Source organism: Lynx rufus, unplaced genomic scaffold, assembly GCF_022079265.1.
Source record: "Lynx rufus isolate CCGP_SWC_20201006 ecotype Redwood Valley unplaced genomic scaffold, mLynRuf1.p SCAF_13, whole genome shotgun sequence".
Lineage (NCBI taxonomy): Eukaryota > Metazoa > Chordata > Mammalia > Carnivora > Felidae > Lynx > Lynx rufus.
The window spans coordinates 52,097,442-52,118,481 of NW_025814827.1; the positions used below are offsets into that span (position 1 = coordinate 52,097,442).

At 35.0% G+C, this 21,040-nt stretch overlaps 1 protein-coding gene across 2 annotated transcripts in view; it reads left to right on the forward strand.

Annotated features, from left to right (window-relative positions):
• SCFD1 (sec1 family domain containing 1) overlaps positions 1-21,040 on the forward strand; it is a 118,216-nt gene that overhangs the window by 61,705 nt on the left and 35,471 nt on the right. Inside the window, exons 15-18 of one of the 2 annotated variants that reach the window (XM_047075563.1) lie at positions 7,655-7,751; positions 11,474-11,544; positions 14,043-14,122; positions 19,295-19,357. In XM_047075563.1, the coding sequence (XP_046931519.1) occupies positions 7,655-7,751; positions 11,474-11,544; positions 14,043-14,122; positions 19,295-19,357 (311 nt within the window). The remainder of the gene's footprint in view (positions 1-7,654; positions 7,752-11,473; positions 11,545-14,042; positions 14,123-19,294; positions 19,358-21,040) is intronic. The other variant, XM_047075564.1, reaches the window with a different exon arrangement.

The following is a 21,040-nucleotide window of genomic DNA, read 5'->3' on the forward strand; positions in this document are numbered from 1 at the left end:
TGTTGAATCTATAGGTCACATTGAGAAGAGCATGGAATATCTCTCCATTTATTTAGTTGTTCCTTGATTTCTTTAATCAGATTAAAGATTCCTCATATAGATCTTGTATGTAGTTTGTTAGATTAATAGGTATTTCATTTCCTTATTTTTAGTACTAATGAAAATAGTATTTTTGCTTTAATTTCAGATTTCAATTGTTCATTGCTAGTTTATCAGAAAGCATTTGGCTTGTGTGTATTAACCTTGTATCCTGCAACCTTTGTATAATCACTTACTAGTTTCTAGAGTTTTTGTTGTTTTTTCTTTGGGATTTTCTACATAGATAAGCATGTTATCTGTAAACAAAGATGGACTTATTTTTTTCCTTCCCAGTCTTTAAATTCCTTCTCTTTCCTTTTCTTTTTTAATTGTATTAGCTAGACCTCCATTATGATGTTGAAAGAGTGCAAGAGGGGACATCCTTACCTTTTTTCTACTATAGCCATTGACTTTTGTGTATTAACCTTGTATCCTGCAACTGTGCTATAGTTGCTTATTAGTTCCAGAAATTTTTTGTTGTTTTTTGAAATTTTCTACATTGACAATTGTGTCATCTGCAAATGAAGAGTTTTTTTTTTTTGTCTTTATTCCAATCTGTGTACCTTTGATTTCCTTCTCTTACTTATTACATTAGCTAGGGTTTCCAGTACAGTGTTAAATAGAAAGTTGAGAGGGAGTATCCTTGCCTCGTTCCTGATTTTAGCTGGAAAGCATCTAGTTTCTCATTATTTGCATTGGTTTTTTGTTTGTTTGTTTGTTTGTTTGTTTTTTTTAATTTTTTTTTCAACGTTTTTTATTTATTTTTTGGGGGACAGAGAGAAACAGAGCATGAACGGGGGAGGGGCAGAGAGAGAGGGAGACACAGCATCGGAAACAGGTTCCAGGCTCCGAGCCATCAGCCCAGAGCCTGACGCGGGGCTCGAACTCACAGACCGCGAGATCGTGACCTGGCTGAAGTCGGACGCTTAACCGACTGCGCCACCCAGGCGCCCCTGTTTGTTTGTTTTTTGAGAGAGAGAGACAGAGTGTGAGCTGGGGAGGGGCAGAGAGAGAGGGAGAAAGAATCCGGACCAGGCTCCGGGCTCTGAGCTGTCAGCACAGAGCCTGACCCAGGGCTCGAACCCACAAACCGCAAAATCATGACCTGAGCCAAAGTTGGACACTCAACAAACTGAGCCACCCAGGCACCCCAGTTGCATTCTGTTTTCTGAAAGAGATTGTAGAAAATTGTTTTAATTTCTGACTTAAATAGTTGATGGAATTCATTAGTGAACCTACCTAGATCTTATGCTTTCTGTTTGGGAAGATTATTCATTATTGATAAAATTCTGTAATCAATTCTATTGATCTTTTTGAAGAGCCAGCTTTTGGTTCCAGTGATTGTCTCTGTTGATTTCTTGTTTATAATTTCATTGATTTCTGCTCTAATTTTTATTTCTTTTCTTCTGTTTGCTTAAATTTGTTTTTTCTTTTTCTGGGTATATATTTTAAGAGTTCAACACACTGTTGGTATAAATTAAAACTAAATGCTTCTGAGAGTCATAGTAAAATAAGACTTAATAAAGTTTACAAGTGCCGTGTAAATATTTTTCTAGAAATATTAATCAATTTTTAGATTTCATTATGTTAATATTTTTGTTTTTAATACTTTTCATATAAACATGTAAACATCACTTCATGTACATTTAAAATTTTTTATTACATAGATCACTTTAGTCAGAATTTATTTTTAGGAGTCAGTATACAATATAATTTGTAGATTAAAGTTGCATGTGTATTCTAAAACAGATTTAAAGTAGCTTTCACAAATAACACATAGAACAAAAATAATAAAATAAAAACTCGGTAGTTATAATGATAATTCTCAAATTTGGCTTTGAATTTTCAGGCAACCAAGATAAAAAACAAAGAGAGAGAGAGATGTAATTAAGTTAAAAAAACGACAACAAAAACCTTCTTACCAGAAAGGAGAATTTGTTTTTTATTCTTTTTTCCTTTTAATTTTTATTTATTTATTTATTTTAAGTACAGTTGACTCCCAGTGTGGGGCTTAAACTCACCCAGAAATCAAGAGACATATGCTCTACTGACTGAGCCAGCCAGGCACCCTTTTTTATTCTAAGCGAAGTGTTGCTTAGCATCATATTACAAAATACATTGTTCATATTGGGCATTTTCTGGAATAAATTGAGTGATACGATGATATTTTTACACTCACATTTTCTATAGCAACTTTAATGAAAGTCAAAGGTCTAATACTAATATATAATTCAGTGAGGGTGTTTTGTGAGTTTCCAATGTAGTAATGTCTAAGTTTATAGTGTCTAGAGTGGAAAGATTGCATATTCTTTAAATATTATGTTACTACTTTATTTAGTTGGTCTTTTGGTAGGAATTAGCAGAGAGGTTGAAGTTACGTATTCTGATTTGGGCCTAAAATGCTAGAAATTCATTGTGCTTGGTTGAGAGAAAAATGCATCTATTTAGAAATAAGATAATCAAGTATTAAAATTGATAGGCTGTTGTAAAAAATAGAAGATCCTAACCAGATTCCTCACCCTGACAGTGCAGTGTCCATCACTGCATAGAAATGAGGTAGAGGTATAAGGATGAATTTTATTCAAGATTTCTAATTCACTCTGTCATATGAACAAGTACTCTAGAGTAAATATATTCATCTACCTTTGTTGTAGAACACCTTCAAATACAATTTAATGTATCATCTGGTTTTTGCACCACATAATTTCTTAACGATGGCAGACCCATTCAAACCCACCAGTATAAAATGCAACAGAATACACACCTAGATAATGGAAAATACGTTAACTTGCTATTTTGTTGTATTATAAAAAGCACTTAAGATTTGGAGAATTCCAGTTATCTTGCAGGGAGGGCACAAGGCACACAATAATAAGTAAATAGTAACAAGGAGTTCATATTCTAGTAACCTACACCAACTGCAAACTATTATAATACAGTGTTCAAGTGCTGCCACCTGGAGGATGGGATATGTAAATACAGCACTAAGAAAATGATACGGATTAAACATGGGGAAAAAAGAACAGGAAAGGAAAGGCTAGGGTGTAGATGGTCTTCAACTTAGGTATAGGTTATATCCTAAAAATATGGTTCTAAGTTTATTTTAGCTTAGGCTATGCTTTACTGTAAGTAAAATGTGATGCACAGACCCCTGTCCTACAAACCATATTTAATTCATTATGTAAAATGTTGCTAATACTGTCTTTCAACAGAGAAGAGTTTATCATCCCATCTCTCTCCTGTGAGAAGTAGGAGAGGAATATTGAGATTCTTAATAGTAAAGGAAGTATAACTCTAATCCCTTTTTGCCTTTACTTTCACTGCTGACTTGTGCTAGGTTATAGAATTAGGGCTTGGAAAAGAGGGAAGGTCAAGAAATACCACTCTATGTCATCAACCAGTCGTAGACTGAGGTGAGAAATGAGAATTGTAACTAGCAGTGAGTAGGGAGTACCAGAATGGTGGTGTTTGTAGCTGGAATGTAAAGAATGGTTAAGAGAAGGAAAAATCCCCTGCAGTTGTAGGAAAGAAAAAGAAATTCATTTCATGCCCTGTATAGGTCATCTGACAAATGTGCTTCGGTAATAGATTTTCAAAAGAGAAAGTAAGAATACCACTTGTTCATCTCAGATGACTCTTAAGAGTTCTCCATTATTGTGAGTGAAGGGACAAGCAGTTTTTTAAAAGGTTCCCTTTTGTCCTTTTCAAACCTGGTGGGCTTTTGCAGTCAAAAAAGTTGTGTGTGGGGGTTATGTTAATTTAATATAAATGTTGAGGTAGTGTACTGAAACATGAAAAACATCAGCCTGATTTTCCAATGGTAACTCTGAAATTGGGAGAAAAACACTAGAATTTTTTAAAAATCACATTCCTCCCTTAGCCCTTTTAAAGAGATTTTTAAGAAATTCATGGCTTTCAGAGTGTATATTCACTGGATATAAGTTGTATTCCATGCATAGTCCTCTGGGTCTCTATAATAATCCTTTTACTGTTTATTCTTGATATTTACTGAAGTTACCAAAAATCTGTTTATTATCTTGACCTTGTTATTTTGTTTTATATTTTTAATTTGTTTATTTTTTATGTGATTATTGTTATCCAAATTGTATTCTCCTTTGAACTCCTATTGTATAAGAATAATTAATCTTTGGGATTACAGAAGTTGTTTCTCTTAGTATTTCCTTTACTTCAAGAAATTGAGAAAGAACTTCTATATATTATCTATCCAGCCAAAATAACCTTTTGCCACATATAAATTACGTGTATTACCAAAAAAAAAAAAACCCAAATATGTACTAATTGACAAATATACTTTCTTTCATAAAGCATAAACAAAAGAAGCAATAAATTGTACTTGAGGAAAATATAATTTTCCCTACTCTTTATCTGTGGTGTACATTGGAGTCTGACCTGGATTTGAATCTCAACTCTCTACTACTTCTACTCTGGTAACCTTGAATAAATATATGTTTCTGTGTGTCTGTTTCTTCATCTTTAAAATGGGACTAATAATTCTTAGTTCATAGTGTTACTTGGAGAATTAAATGAGATTAAGTTAGTAGTTTTCAAACACTGTTCTCTGGTACCCTAGATCACTATAGAGACATTTAATGGGTCGCTTGTATCTATTTTATGTTTAGGGTTCTGCAGAAGATTTGATTTGAGAAAGAGGGTCCTGAGGTTCTCTGTTTAAAAACATTTGAAAGCCATAGCTGTAAGTAAAGTGCCTTGCACAAATAGATCCTGAACATATACTAGTTCTCATATTCAGGCTAGAAAATCTCCACTCCACTCTTTTCTCTCCTTCATGGGAATCAGTATATTGAAATGCTAAGTTAATTTTCTTTAATGCTTTATCGAGGTATAGTTCACATAGCATACAGTTAGTTAACCTATCTAAAGTGTACAGTTCAATGGTTTTTATAGTGTTGTCACAGAGTTGTGCATTCACAACCAAAATGTACTTTTATAACATTTTCATCACCTCCAAAAGAAACTCCCTACCCACTAGCAATTAAACTAACTTACTTTTAGATTCTATTTGCATTGCTTGTTAGAAATTTAAGTGTAAGTTAATACATGAAGACTTAGCAAAATAAATCTAATGTCTGTAGCTACAAAAATCAGTGAACCATGTTTCTTTTCTTCATTCGTTTGCAGGTACAGACATTATACTCCATTATGGCATTGAACCTACTTAATTTTATATATTAAATCACTAAAGACTTGGTTCTTTACATTTTTCACTCCTAGAAGTTCATCCATCTACTTTTGTGTCTTCTAAAGATGACTACTTGATCTGTGTATGTCCTGCTTTTAGTTGAGGAATTCAACAAAGACCTTGTCAAGTACTTGTTATGAGCCAGGTGCTATGTTAAATTCCCAGTGCTAAACGATTAATTAAACACAGTCTAGGGAATTTACCGTTTTAGAAGGGTAGCATGTAAACAAAGGAGAGTGATATAGTATGAAGATTGTTATTATGGAGAGATATGTAAAATGCTGATGGTACACATTTAAGGGGGTAATAAATTCCTCCAAGCAAAAAGGAGATTGATGGGCAACAAGGGGGAACAAATAGAGATTGAAGAGAGTTGCAAAGAAGCTGGTCCCTGAAGAATGAGTAGAATTCACTGCACAGGTAATAGAAGAGGAATGTATTCTTAAAAACTAAGAGAATAACCCAAGCCTATGCCTAGAGGACTACAGGTGTACACAATGTTTAATCAGAAGTCATTGAGGTGTTTGATGTGACTAAGTGAAAAGTGGTGGGTGAAACAGAAAAGGTTGGCTAGAGCAGATCATGAGGGCCTGAAAGTCAGCTTAACACCTTATTTTATATCCTTCCCCCCCACCCCCTTTCCAGTCTTCACTCTAGAGATAATTAGCCTTTACCAGTCTCATATTCAGTTCACATTAACATAGTTCCTACTACCATCATTTTAGTTCCCCCTGGAGTTATCTTTGACTTTTTTCACTACTTTGATTCCCATATCCATTCACATGTTAATTATTAAATATGTCTCTTCCTTTCCGTTCCCACAGCCACTACCATGGTCTCTTTCCTAGGATCTCTTTTCCATTTCTTTTGTCCTTTTTCAAAATTAAAATTTTCCATTCCTAAGACTTCACCTCTTAATCTGTAGTATTCAAAGTAGCATTATACAGTAGTGAAAATAGTTCCTATATCAGGGAATCTGAAGAATATGAAGGACCCAAGGGTTTATAAAAAGGAAGACCCTTATAGGGTTTATTACACTCTTCCAAGAGTTGACTGGCAAGAGAATTCTCTGTGTGCTGATGTAGAATATATTGTTGAGTTAAAGCAAGGAACAGAAGAGTATAGTATATTCCTTTTGTGTCAGAAAGCCGACAGGTATTAGGATATAGACCCTGTTTGCTTACATTTTGCATAAAGGAACTGGACAACTGTAGAAGAAATAGTTGAAGTAAGTATCCATAGGAGTAGGGGTAGAAGAGAACAAGGGTGAGGACTGGTCTCAAAATACCTTTTTATGTCGTATTGATTTTTAAACTGAGTATTTCAGCTATTTAAAACTGGCCTTGTGTGCCACTGTGGGAGAGTGGGATTGAGGGACTCTGATTTTCTGTTGCTTTATATATGAAACTCCTTAGAATGAAACTATCATTCAGACTTCTCCACTCTGACTATGCATGGTGCAATTCCTTTCACTGAAATGAACTCTATTCCTGTCCCCAGTCACTTTGAAATCTCAAGTCAAAATTCATCACTTTCTTCTCTACAATGGGTTAACTGTTTATTTCGTTCTATCATCTTAGCTCAGTATATTTATGTTCTGTGTTTATATTTTGGTTCTTCATTGGTATCTCTGAGTATTCTAATTTATTTCATGAATGGTTTCTACTCTCATTTAAATTGTTAACACTTTCAATAGAAATCATGTTCTTTTCTCTTTTGTATTATTGAAGCATAATTTAGTAGATACTTGATAATGATAATTTGTATTTACTTTGGAGAATCCTAATATTTTAACTTCATTTGGATAGTTTTAATAAGCAAATTTTAAATTGGAAAAGGGATCATATAGGAGAGCTAAGTTTGACTTCTTTTCCATTACCTAAAACTTCAAAGTATTAAGTAGGAAAATTAATGAGGAAGTTAGCTTTGTTTAAAAACCACTAAAAATAATTAGGGTAATTTTCTGTCCAGTTTAAGTTGAAAATGTGTGGATTTGTGCACTAAAAAAGTAAACATAACATGACCACCTGACATTAATTTGCATGGAATACAGTTATTTATTTATATGCTAATTACTAATAAGTACAGTAATTGAGATTGGTGTGATTTTTATCTTTGCTAATATATGACATGCAGAATTCTGAGTTTATAAGTCAGATATGGTAAAATAGTCAATCTGTAATTTTTTAAACTAAGTGTATGATCAAAAGTAAGAAACTTGAAAGTAAATTCTATTAGTAAATGAACACTTATTTTTAAAAATTGATCATAGAAAATAGAAACTTGTAAGCTGAGAGGCCCTTAGTATGTCTTTATTACTTCATATAGTCTAATCTAATATTTATTTTGAAACAGGCAAGAAAACTAGATGTATATTTTGAATATGAAGAAAAAATAATGAGCAAAACTACTCTGGATAAATCTCTTCTAGATATAATATCAGACCCTGATGGTATGTACCATAAATTTGAGGTTAATGTTAAGTTTCAGAGCTGTTGAATCCAGCATGTTCAGTATAAGTAAAATCTGAATAGAATTATTATTTTTCCAATCCATGCCAATAATGAGATAATTAAATGAGCTAGTTTCTGTTGAGAAGTTCGTAGCATAGCAATTCCTGAAGTGGAAAAATGATTTGCATTTTATTTCACTGAACTTCTCTTTGATGGTATTGAAGAACTTGTTGCATTCATTTATTTAAAGTGATGTATCTGGGGAAAAAAAATAAAGTGATATAGCTGAAGTTCAAATTCTGCTGGTTTTAGGAAGACTTGGAAGTATAACATTCAAAGCAGGTGTCTCTAAATGATACACTTCTCATTAGTTTAACCCTAAAGCATTTCCCAAAAGGATATATCTAAAACTGAATTCTGTTTTAAATATTTAGGGACTTTACTTTTAAAGAAACTCCTTAACCAGTCCCTTTCATATTTACGTTTAACTAAATATTTGTATGTTAGATTTTCTTAAAACAAGATATGACTCTTTGTACTTAGAAAATGTTATAATTTTTACTTTCAGTTATAATGATCATGGGGATCCACATAGGTTTTAGCCTCCAAAACTATCCAAACTTTAGAGACTTGTTGATCATTTCAGAATAGTTTTCAATTCAAATCTCAGTAAACTGCTTTTCCAAAATGAATAAAAAGTATATAAGCTATTCAGCTTATATTTTGCATACAAGTCACTTAGCTGAATGATGATGGTTTCTGAGTTAGACTTTGGTATGACTTTTAGACTTTATTCCAAACTGAAAAGTAATAAATTCCAAATTGTTTGTAATTAAAGATTCTTTTCGCAGAAACTTCTCTAAGAAGCTTTAGGTTATTGCTCACACTTTTAAGAAGCTGGATTTGTAGTGAGAACATACTATTTTGGAGTTATTTGCACTTTACAATGAAAAAATGCAAAATATATAAGCCCATCATTTCAGAGCTATTCCTTATTATTTATAATAAGTTTTGACTAAAGTTGAAGCAAATGAATGTATTAATAAAAAACTATCAGAACCTTTCTCTATTCTTTCCCCTTACTTTCTCAGTTTAGTTTTAAAGACATTAACTACAAGAGAACAAGGTAGGCATTCATGCAAAGTGGAAGTCTGGTGCCATTTTAGCCCAAAACAAGATGTTGCAACCTGAGCAGGATGAGAAAGGCATCCACATGTGGGACAGAGGGAAGCATCAAAATCCCAGTGGATTGAGCAGAGAAGCCACATGTGAAAGCATGGGCTGTAAGAGCTGTAACAGATTGAGGAGGGTGACTGTACACAGTAGCAACCCAGCGTCAGTCCAAGTGTGGTGAGAAGTGTGGCCAGGCATGTGAGCAAGTCTATTGTAGAGAATCAGAGCCCACATGGAGTGAGAACACATCCATACAGGCAAGAGGATGGCTGCAGAGAGAGGATATTTGTTATATACAGTGGACTGGTTAAAGAAGTGTATATGTCAGGTGCTACAAATGGTGCCAGGTTTCCTCTTGTCAGAGAAGGAAGAGAAAACAAGTAGAGAAAGGGAGAAAACTATACAAGTAGAGAAGGGGAGAAAACTATAATGAGCTCTATAATGTTGGATTGGAATTGGAAGTATTATAGTCTTGGTGTTTTCACTATATATTTGTCAGACAGAAATAAATATAGATAACATGTGCGTGCACATATATATATATATATATATGTATATGTATATATATATGTGTTCAGTCAACTGAGCAGGGCTGGGAGCAACAATGCCCTAGTGTAAAGACTGTAGCTTATAAATACATTTTCTACTAGGACTCGTTGAAGAAGTAGTTGATGCTGAGGATATTAAAAACAGTAACAGGCATCTACAGGCCCCTAAAACTCAGAGAGAGGGGAGCCTTTCTCTCCTGCTTTAGGAATGGTGGTCCCAAGAGCATACAGCAAGCCTGGTTGCTTTTTTTCTTTGTCCTTTAGCTGCTTAGTCATAGTTGCAGGAAATGCACAATAGAATAGGGTAACTAAAGCCAAAGCTTTCTGACCGAAGCACCAGAAAGGGAAAGCCAAGGGAATTGGAAAGTACCAGGGAGATTGCAGAGAGGAAGGAGCTCAGGAAAGCAAGCTCATAAAGTTGTTTATGAATTCCTGGGCTCACTCCTGAGCTGCACATACATGAATCTGATCCTAAATAGCATTCCTAAGACTAAGAGTTGAAGGGCTATATGATTTCCCAGTTCCCACAGTGGCCACTAGATGGTTGGACAGATCCCAGTAGCACTGCAGAAGGTTTTGAAAATAGAAATCGATGATGGAACCACAACCCACAGATAGCTGGTGGGAACTTTGGCCTGAACCCAGCCAGGCTAATTCCCTGCTAAAACAAAAATAGCAGCTTTCTCCTGGGATTTAAACAAGACCCTGAATTTCATAACATAATATTCAGTGTCTAAGATACAATATTTATTTGTAAACATCAGAACTTTGGAGAACCCATCATTGATCTTTATTAACATTCTTTGCCATATTTAGGGAGTAAGGATAATTTGAGAATGGTTATCTGGATTCTAAACCATATAAAAAACCGATGGTTCATTAGTCACGTTTTGAAAAAATTTTCCTAGTTTTTATTCTATAAGAAAGTATAACACTGCCAAGTTCTTGAGTATTAGGACTTTGAAGTGAGAGTACATATTGTTATTGGTTGGTGGTAAAACTGAGTTACCGGTGACCAGTGCCTCATCACTTTGTACCAAAGTACACCCAGTAACAGGGTGGAGAATAAATGAATTTCTCTGTAGTTTGGGGCTCTGGGTAGTAAGAGTAGCAGATCAAACTCAATGTGAGCAAGAAATTTCTTTGATATCTTACGTTTGTCTTAGAATTTCTAGCAAATATATTTTGCATAATACAACAGTGTTTATTTTAATATATAAATGTATTCTTTTCTCAAATCTTATATAATGATAGAATACCCTCAAGAAAGAGGAGACCTGTATATTTTGTGACCCCACTTTTGAGAAGTATTTCATACTTAGGTTTCATAACCTAACACCTAGAAGGACCATACAGCTGTTTTCCCAGGACAGTCTGATTTTTATATTTATTGTCTTTACATAATTAGTACTGACATCCTTTTTCCATCTCAGAAGTATACTGTTTTAGATGTGTGTGATTATCCTACCTATTCCGTTCTGAGTTTCAATCTAAAAGGTTCATCTCTTGGGGCACCTGGGTGGCTCAGTCAGTTAAGCATCCAACTTCAGCTCAGGTCATGATCTCTCGGTTCACAAGTTCTAGCCTCACGTCAGGCTCTGTGCTGACAGCTCAGAGCCTGGATCCTGCCTCAGATTCTGTGTCTCCCTCTCTCACTGACGCTCCTCATTCATGCTCGCTCTCGCTCTCTCGCGCTCTCTCTCTCTCTCTGAAAAAAAAATAAACATTAAAAAAATTTTTTGAGAAAGGTACATCTCTTATAGACACTTAGGAAGAGAGAATGAGGATACTCCCATATCCCATTCCTTTACTCCCACAACATTTAATCATTTTCCATATCTGTGTGTTACATAGTCATAATTAGAGTGCCTATAACCTTAAATCACTTGAAAGAACCATATTTTATCTTGTCATATTTATATATGCCTTAAATTTTTATATACTTGTGTTGACTATAACAGTTAACCAGAATTCTGAAAGTTTTTTTCCCCCCTGTGTAGCAGGAACTCCAGAAGATAAAATGAGGCTGTTTCTTATTTATTATATAAGTGCACAGCAAGCACCCTCTGAGGTATGTCCTCTTTGTTTAGTTATTGGATAGAAGGGGAGATATTTGTTTGTTTCAAAAATAGAAGACAGATCACTGTGACCAAATAACTACCTCATTCCTTTCTTTAAAAAAAAAGAACAATTTGTTAAGGCTGGTTCTATTTACTGCTGAGTTTTATAGCAGTATTTATTGTCACCAGAAGAACTATCCACTCATGAAATGTCTGATCACTTTTAAGTTGTTGGAATATGAATTGAATTCAAGTGCCCAAATTCTTATTTCTGGGAAAATAGCTATTATAAATGAAGTTAACCAAGTTTGCTATGCTTTTTGTAAGTTTGGCCTTATTTCTCATTATGTAATGATCTTAAAAGCTCCATTTCATTAAGCTGTAGCCACTAATGCTTTCCACTGAATTTATCTTTAACCTAAAGTAAAAATGTAATATTTTAAGGTTATTTAAAAACTAATGTCAATTATAGAACATAAGGAGTCAATTGGAAGAAAATACCCAAACTTCCAAATTGCTATGTAAATATCACAATTTAATTAGATTACACTTCAGATTTATGTATGTGATATGATTCATATAAAAAAATGAAATTGAGATTTTTTTAATATTGCAATCAAATAACTTTTATATCAGTAAATGCTTCACAATTATTGGGAAATGACATATTTCCCTTTCTAGATTTTTTTTTTCCCCTGGAAAAGAGGATTATGGATAATTTTGTTGTTTTCTTTTTCTGTGACGGGCCATCACTTGCTTTAGAAGAAAAAAAAGTTTATAGGTAATTAATTGACTTTGAAGGCAAATGGTAATTTTGGTGTCAGTGTTGTTGCCAGGTTAGAGACCTGCTAACTATCCTGTTAACTCAGTAAAATTTTACTGGTGAGCAGCAAGTGTTAGAACTTTGGAGATGACACCTAGGATGATACAGTAGTTATAAACGTCTTTCCTTTGCCAATACCATGTATTTTTATAAGTCTGATAGATCATAACGCATTTTTTTGGTCAAAAATCTTGGTGTTAAATCGGTAAGCTAAACCCAATATTTGCTTTAGGCCAATTCTGCTTTGTTCTGGGAATACGTCTTTTATTTTAATTTAGTAAGAAAGTGTAGTTTCTTTGTTTTGTTTTTTTTTTTAAACATACATTTTAATGGCAATTTACAAGTCCAGATATTTGCTCATTCTAAATTTTTTTTTTTTTAACATTTGTTTTTGAGAGACAGAGCACAAGTGGGGTAGGGGCAGAGAGAGAATGAGACACAGAATCTGAAGCAGGCTGCAGGCTCTGAGCTGTCAGCACAGAGCCCCATATGGGGCTTGAACCCAAGAACTGTGAGATCATGACCTGAGCCGAAGTCGGACGCTTAACCGACCGAGCCACCCAGGCGCCCCTAGTTTTCTTTTTAGAAGCATCTCATACCTATATCTTAGAGGATTTTTATAGGTATACATACATATATATTTGGCTTATATATAAAAAGGCTTATAGCTTATTTATAATATTTGCTTCAGAATTTATGATTCTGAAACTTAATTCAGAATTCCCTTAATTTGACCACATTATTTTCATTTATTTTTGGTAAAGACTATATTTTCATAACTTTTAAGTGATCATTAAGAGGCTTAAAGCAAATTATGATTACTGATGTCAGCTGATAGCCCCAAAAATGCAAAATAGTGAACATCTCTGGTTGAAGGTGAGCTTTAAATTTCTGACTTGTAAGGGGCACCTGGGTGGCTCAGTCAGTTAAGCATCCGACTTCGGCTCCGGTCATGATCTCATGGCTCCTGAGTTCAAGCCCCGTGTCAGGCTTGGTGGTGACAGCTCAGAGCCTGGAGCCTATTTGCAGATTTTGTGTCTCGCTGTGTCTCTGCCCCTCCCCTGCTCATGCTCTGTCTCTCTCCTTCAAAAAAAAGTAAACATTAAAAAAAATTAAATTTCTGTCTTCTAAAATTTTTATGATGGAATCACTATGATGATAGGCTCCTATAAATTACAGGAATTCAACTGGACATACTCATCAGGAAACAAAAAGAACAAGAAAGAGAAAACAACAGTTTAAAAAGTGTAAGACACCTGATACTCCATTAATGCATTTGGACCACTAGAGTGTATATGACAGGGGAAAACCTGAATCTGCATTTCCCCTCAGTGTCATGCCCCTTGTGTTTCTGGTTCTGAAATATTCTTGGTCAAGCCAGTTGGTTCATATAGTGATTATCCTGAGGAAAGGCAAGTTCAAAAGTGGAGGAAAAATTGACTGACTCACTGAGGGATGACAAAGTACTGGATAGGTGATTTGGGAGTCTGTCAAAGGTAATTTTCATTAGATGTGATTTTTGTCTCGGGTGTCACTCATATACTCAAAATATGACTCCGTTCTACTTGGGTGCCTGGAATTTAAACTCGTGCCTTTGGTCTGACTTTTTAATGAATAAAATAATAACAAAATGGTCTTCTCTTTCATGAAAGTAAAAATTTTTATATCGTTCTTTGCTTATTTCAGGCTGATTTGGAGCAATACAAAAAAGCATTAACTGATGCAGGATGCAACCTTAATCCCTTACAATATATCAAACAGTGGAAGTAAGTTTTATTTTCTTCTTATATAAAAGAGTACAGTGGAAGTCCCAAGAAGATGTTACTAAGAAAATTGAACAGTGCCTTAGTATTTTTTTTTTAATTTGGTGACATAAATATTTCCCTACCTGGCCCTCTCTATCCACAGCTTAAAATTACAAAAAATGGTGATGCCTTTCTTTCCTAGAGAAGTTGATGTTTTCTTCGCTGATTAGATACGAGTGACAAAGACTGAAATGTTTTGGGTCAGCCATCTCAAAAACATCAGAAGAAAATTTTAATTTCACTAGTAGAGAAATGCAGATTAACATAGCACACAGATAAAGTAAAGTGCTGTGCTAAGGATACAGAAAATTAATTGGTGCATTTATACTCTGCTATTAAAAAATATAAATTGTCACCATTTTGCCAGATGGTATAAAAATTTTTTTTTAAAAATCTTTGTGGGGTGCCTAGGTGACTCAGTCGGTTGAGTGCTGACTTTGGCTCAGGTCATCCATCGTCTCACAGTTCATGAGTTCGAGTGCCATGTCAGGCTCTGTGCTTATAGCTCAGAGCCTGGAGCCTGCTTCGGATCCTTTATCTCCCTCTCTCACTGCCCCTCCCCCACTCATGCTGTGTCTCTCTCTCTCTCAAAAATAAAATAAAAACATTAAAACAAATTCTTTTTAAATCTTTGCATACTTCTAAAGTTTCATTCCAAAGAAGTTATTGGAATTGTAAAATCTTAGAAGCAACCAATCTCAATGTTCAACAGTAAGCATTTCCATAAGGTAGAATACAATTGAAAATTAAAATTGATGTCGTATAAGACTAATGACACTGGAAAATGTGTATATGATAGTGAAAAAATAGTTTACAACAAGTGATTTCTCTCTTTGTGTCTAGAGACTCTTCTAGACTTTGGAAATATAATAGTGACCATGTGGAAGGCTCCTTCAGTCATTGAATTTACATTTGAGTGGAGGGAAAATGAATCAACAAATAAGCAAACATGAACAGAATACTGTTAAATGATACTAAGTGGTATAAAGAAAATAACACCGAGTGATAAGATCTTAACTTGGGGGTAAAAGTTAAATTTGTTTAGAAGATCAGGGAACGTGTCTGAGTAGGTGATATTTGAGCCAAAACTTAGATGGCAGTTTTTACATTATGATCTCTATTATCCATCCATCTATTTTTGTGTGTATTTGTATATATGAACATAAATCTATATACATACAATTGCATACCTTGACATATATTAAAATGTTAACAGTGGATAACTCCAGGTGGTAGAATTTCTTCCCTTTCATGTGCTTATCTTTATCTTCCAAATTTTTTACAACAAACCTTACTGTCAAAATATTTCTTTCTTTTTTTTTTTTTTAACGTTTATTTATTTTTGAGACAGAGAGAGACAGAGCATGAACAGGGGAGGGTCAGAGAGAGAGGGAGACACAGAATCTGAAACAGGCTCCAGGCTCTGAGCTGTCAGCACAGAGCCCGACGCGTGGCTTGAACTCACGGACCGTGAGATCATGACCTGAGCCAAAGTCGGACACTTAACTGACCAAGCCACCCAGGTGCCCCTCAAAATATTTCTTAAAATAGGGTGCCTGGGTGGCTCAGTTGATTAAGCATCCAAATATTGATTTCGACTCTGGTCATGATCTCACGGTTTTGAGTTAAAGCCCCATGTTAGGCTCTGTGCTAATAGCATAAAGCCTCCTTGGGGTGTTCTCTCTCTCTCTCTCTCTCTCTCTCTCTCTCTCTCTCTCTCTCTCTGTCTCTGTCTCTCTATCTCTCCCACAGTTAATAAATACACTTAAAAATATTTCTTTTTTTTAATATTTCTTAAAATGATTGTTTTAAGACTATAAGATTGAATATGCTTTCCAAGCTCAACAGTATGCCAAGTTGTTAACAGTGGTTATCTCTGAGTTTTTGAGTTTGAGTGCTTTTTCAAATTTTTTTTTTATGATTTCATTTATTTTTTTAATTATTTATTATGAGTAAATGAGTGGGGGAGGAGCAGAGAGAGGGGGAGAGAGAAGCCCAAGCAGGCTCCATGCTGTCAGCACACAGAGCCTGATGCAGGGCTTAATCCCACGAACAGTGAGATCATGACCTGAGCTGAAATCAGGAGTCAGGCACTTAACCAACTGAGCCACTTAGGCACCCCTAATATTTTATTTTTAAGTAATCTTCTACACCCAACATGAAGTTCAAACTTACAACCCAGAAATCAAGAGCCATGCACACCGACAGAGCTAGTCAGGAGCCTCATTTTTTTTTTTGTTTTTTTTTGTTTTTAAGTCATCTCTACCCTCAACATGGGTCTCGAACTCATGACTCCAAAGTCAAGAGTTATATGGTCTACTGACTGAGCCAGCCAGGTGCCCCTGCTTTTTCAAATTTCTTTTTATTTCACTATGTTCTTGTAATAAGAAGAAAATATACAATAGACCTCTGTTTAAAAAGAGAAACTGAAAACTGCTTTTTCCAATTTTTATAATATATACCTTTACACATTGGCTTTGTGGCATATGTCATTGTTCTTTACATTATGATTTGTGGAGAACTCCTTAATCAAACATTTATTTTTGGAAGAGGAAAGCCAGTCTTGGACATCATTTTATATGGTTATAAAATACGTAATTCCTAGCATTTTTCTTTATAATTATAAAGAGTAATACAAGTTTTTTGAAGAAAATTGTATAAAACTCTGTTAGAAAGGAAGTAAAAATTTACTTGTAATATCATCATCCAAAGTCTACAGCTAAACACTGTATATCTTTTTATATGTACATTACATGTATTTTTTAAAATTTGGGAATTATTAGTATAGATACAGTTTTGTATTCTAGTTTTCCATTAACTCATTTTAGCAGTCCATTTTCTTAAATAATTATAGTGTTTCTTGGAGCACCTGGGTGGCTCATTCGGTTGAATGTCCAGCTTTGGCTCAGGTCATGATCTCACGGCTGGTGAGCTCGAGCCACAGGCCGGGCTTTGCACTGGTGGAGCCTGCTTGGGATTCTCTGTCTTCCTTTGTCTCTGCTCCAACCCCACTTTCCCACCCTCCCTCCCCGCCCCTCAAAAAGAAACATTTTTAAAAAGTTTTTTTTAATAGTGTTTCTTAAATTTTCTTCAGTGGTACTATTTAGTGTGTGAATATTGTTTAGCCATAAAAATGTGCCATGATTTATTGAATCCTTCCACATTGTTTAGATATAGTTCATTCTAGTGAAAAATAAGTATTTGTTGAAGGCAGAAATTCTAGTCTGCTTCTGAAAACATTTGATTCACATCCTCCTTCCTGAACAAGGTTGTGATTTTTGTGTTTGGGATTTCTTTAATGGTATTTTCAGTGAGTTCTGTCCCAGTTGAAGTAGAGTGTTTTTAACATTTCAATTATCACATCTTAGTGATTTTCATTCCGTTTTTTACTCTCATATGATTTTCTCGTATTTATGTAAACTTTTTTTTCTTTTACAAAAACAATTGAAATAGTTAGGAATCATTATAGAAGAGTATTGAGTCACATAAAAGTGTTTATGGTATGCTATTAAAATGTTACAGAACAGTTTTACAGTATATTAATTTTGTTTTTAAAGTATATATGTTATATATATGTGTGTCCAGGGATTAGAGGAATATACACAAAAATCATGATTGTGAGCCTCAAAGTGTTAGGGTTCTTGTGGGAGCATTTTGTGTCCTCAATTCTCTATGGTAAACATACTCCCAGAAGGAAAATATTTTTAAAAGCACATCTAAGTGCCATCTTTTTGCCAGACTTCAGAAATTGTATAGTTTAGTTAAAGAGAATTCTGGACACTAGAAAGATTTGAAAATAAATGACTACATGCAATTAGGTATAAAAGTGTGTGTTGTAGAAAATAACTCTTAAAAGGAAAAATCATTGGGTGGTAGAATAGTTTAATGAAAAAATTGGTTTTGGGGCACCTGGGTGGCTCAGTTGGTTAACCGTCCGACTTTGGCTTAGGTCATGATCTCACAGTTTGTGGGTTCAAGCCCTGCATCATACTCTGTGCTGACAGCTCAGAGCTTGGAGCCTACTTCGGATTCTGTGTCTCCCTCTGTCTCTCTGCCCCTTCCTGGCTCGTGCTCTCTGTTTCTCTTTCAAAAATAAATAATCATTAAAAAAATTTTTTTTGGGGGCGCCTGGGTGGCGCAGTCGGTTAAGCGTCCGACTTCAGCCAGGTCACGATCTCACGGTCTGTGAGTTCGAGCCCCGCGTCAGGCTCTGGGCTGATGGCTCAGAGCCTGGAGCCTGTTTCCGATTCTGTGTCTCCATCTCTCTCTGCCCCTCCCCCGTTCATGCTTTGTCTCTCTCTGTCCCAAAAATAAATAAACGTTGAAAAAAAAATTTTTTTTTAAAAAAATTTTTTTTAATAAAAGAAAAAAGTAGTTTTGAGCAGAGTCTTAAAAGGAAATGCATAATTTCTGTTGGAGAAGAAGGCAGTCCATTTATCCCCCTCAAAGGACAGCATGAACAAAGGCATATGTCTGGGAATGAGGGAGTATGGAATGTGGGGACTGATAAAGAGACTAAACTTAGTTCATGATTGTTCTTTCAAGGCAGCAAGTCTGTTTCATGTTAATGACCAGATATAATAAAAGGAAAAAGTCTTGATGTTTGGGAAATGAATGCATTTGTATTTTTTAAAGAATTTCAAGGGCACCTGGGTGGCTCATTCAGTTGAACATCCAACTTCAGCTTGGGTCATGATCTTGCAGTTCGTGGGTTTGAGCCCTTCATTGGGCTCTGTGTTGGTAGACCATAGCCTGCTTGGGATTCCCTCCCTCTCTCTCCCTCTCTTCCTCTCTCTCCCTCTCTCTCCCCCTCTCCCCCCCCCTCCACCCTGCTTATGCTTTCTCTCTCTCAACATACATAAACTGCAAAACAAAACAAAACAAAATCTCAGTGTTTCAGTACTAATTGTACTGTACTTGGACAACATTTTACATGATTACAAATCATATAGTCAACATTTATATAATTGTTTCAGTGCTCATTATACTGAAACATTGTATTATATTCGTTGAAAGATGATTCTCTTTTCAGAAATGTCTGCATAGTAAAAGTCAGTGGAGTTTTTAATACTGTGATGCTGAATGTTTGCTCTGATAATCAGTTTTTCAATATAGCTTTTTTTTATTTCATAGGGCTTTTGCCAAGATGGCCTCAGCTCCTGCCAGCTATGGTAACACTACTACTAAGCCAATGGGGTAAGTATTTTTAATAATTCTGATGGAATAAGTCTGGTACTCCAGACCATAATTAGACTCTCAAGCCCTAAAAGCACACTGACACTTTGGGGCACCTGAGTGGCTCATTCGGTAAGCACCCAAGTCCTGGTTTCGGCTCAGGTCATGACCTCACAGTTTGGGAGTTTGAACCCTACATCGGGCTCTGCACTGATAGCATGGAGCATGCTTGGGATTTCTCTCTCCCTCTTTTTCTGCCCTTCCTCAGCTTGCTGTCTCTCTCTCAAAAAATAAACATAAAAAAAATAATTAAAAACATGTTTTTCAAAAAAAACATTTTTTAAAATAAAATGTAAGTTAATATATTTTACATGGTATGAGCTATTGGCTTCTTTTGCTTCCTTGTTCTTAAAACATTACATTTTTTTATTTTCAGAAGTTATATGAAGGTTAAAGCTACTTTTATATCACTGCTGATAAGTAATACAGATTTGGAGCTAGGCACTCAAGACTTAGCTTCAAGAGAGATGTAGGCTTACTATTAAATGACAGGGAGGAAATCATTTAATAGTAGGAGGAGGTCTAGGTCTAGGTCTGACTCCTGACTCCACAGAATCCTATAGTGTGCATGATTTTCAAAGTAACTGAACAAGGTAATTCTAACTACTCTTTTTCATACCATACTTGTTTCAAATTCTTTAAGTTTTAGAATAAAAGTGTACAATCCAGAGGAAAACAGTTTTATTCTAGCTTTACCTCAAGCTTCCAGTTTTAATGGAACAGTTTGCAAAAAGCAAAAACACTCAGCTAGGCAAGTGTTTTAAATGCTTGACAGAATGAATCCAGCTAGCCTCACCTTCATACAGTGCTGTGTAAGTTAGCAGTGCCTCGAGTTGCCTGGTACCAGGGAATTGCCTCTGAACTCTTCATTCCAACAAAGATTACTTTCTCTTGTTTCTGTTAAAGCATTTCCACCTTGTCCATCCTTTGATTTCACAGAGGAGTAAAGGCAAGATAGGGAAAAGGAAATTTATTTGGAAATTACTCTCATGTATTTAGTAGACTTTCCAGTTCCATATCTTAAAATCTTAACTGAATATTAAAAGCCTAAAGATTTCTTGTGGATTTCGTAGTTGAGGATTTTAATAAAATGTGTTGTAAGAAAATCTTGATGATTTGAAGGCTATCCCTAGCCTTCTGATATCATAATACAGGAATACCATTCTGTCCCACACAACATCCCTTGATCCCAAATGAGAGATTGACTGAGCCACAAATATATGCCCAATATGGCAGGTCATTTGTTGATGTTACTTTTGTTGTTAAATACTCAAACATTTCTTCAGAATTAAGGTAAAATTCACCAGGTATGTTATGCTTCACATTTTTATGTGATAGAGGTTATGTATTGTGGGGAGATTGTGTAAACACAGGACTGGATCTAGCTGCTGTGATGTAGAGAATATAGTAACTTTTTGACTTACTTGTAATACTTACACCCATATATATTTTCAATATGTTGATGTGTTTTGAATTCCTAAAACAAGTTATCCTGATTTACTATCATTAATTTTATTGTTTTAATAGTAAGGCAAGCAGGGATTTCTCTCCAAGTTATAATTTGCCTAAAACCTATAGACATAGCTCAAAGGTATTGGGGGTTCAGTTCCAGACCACTGCAATAAAGCAAATAATACAATAAAA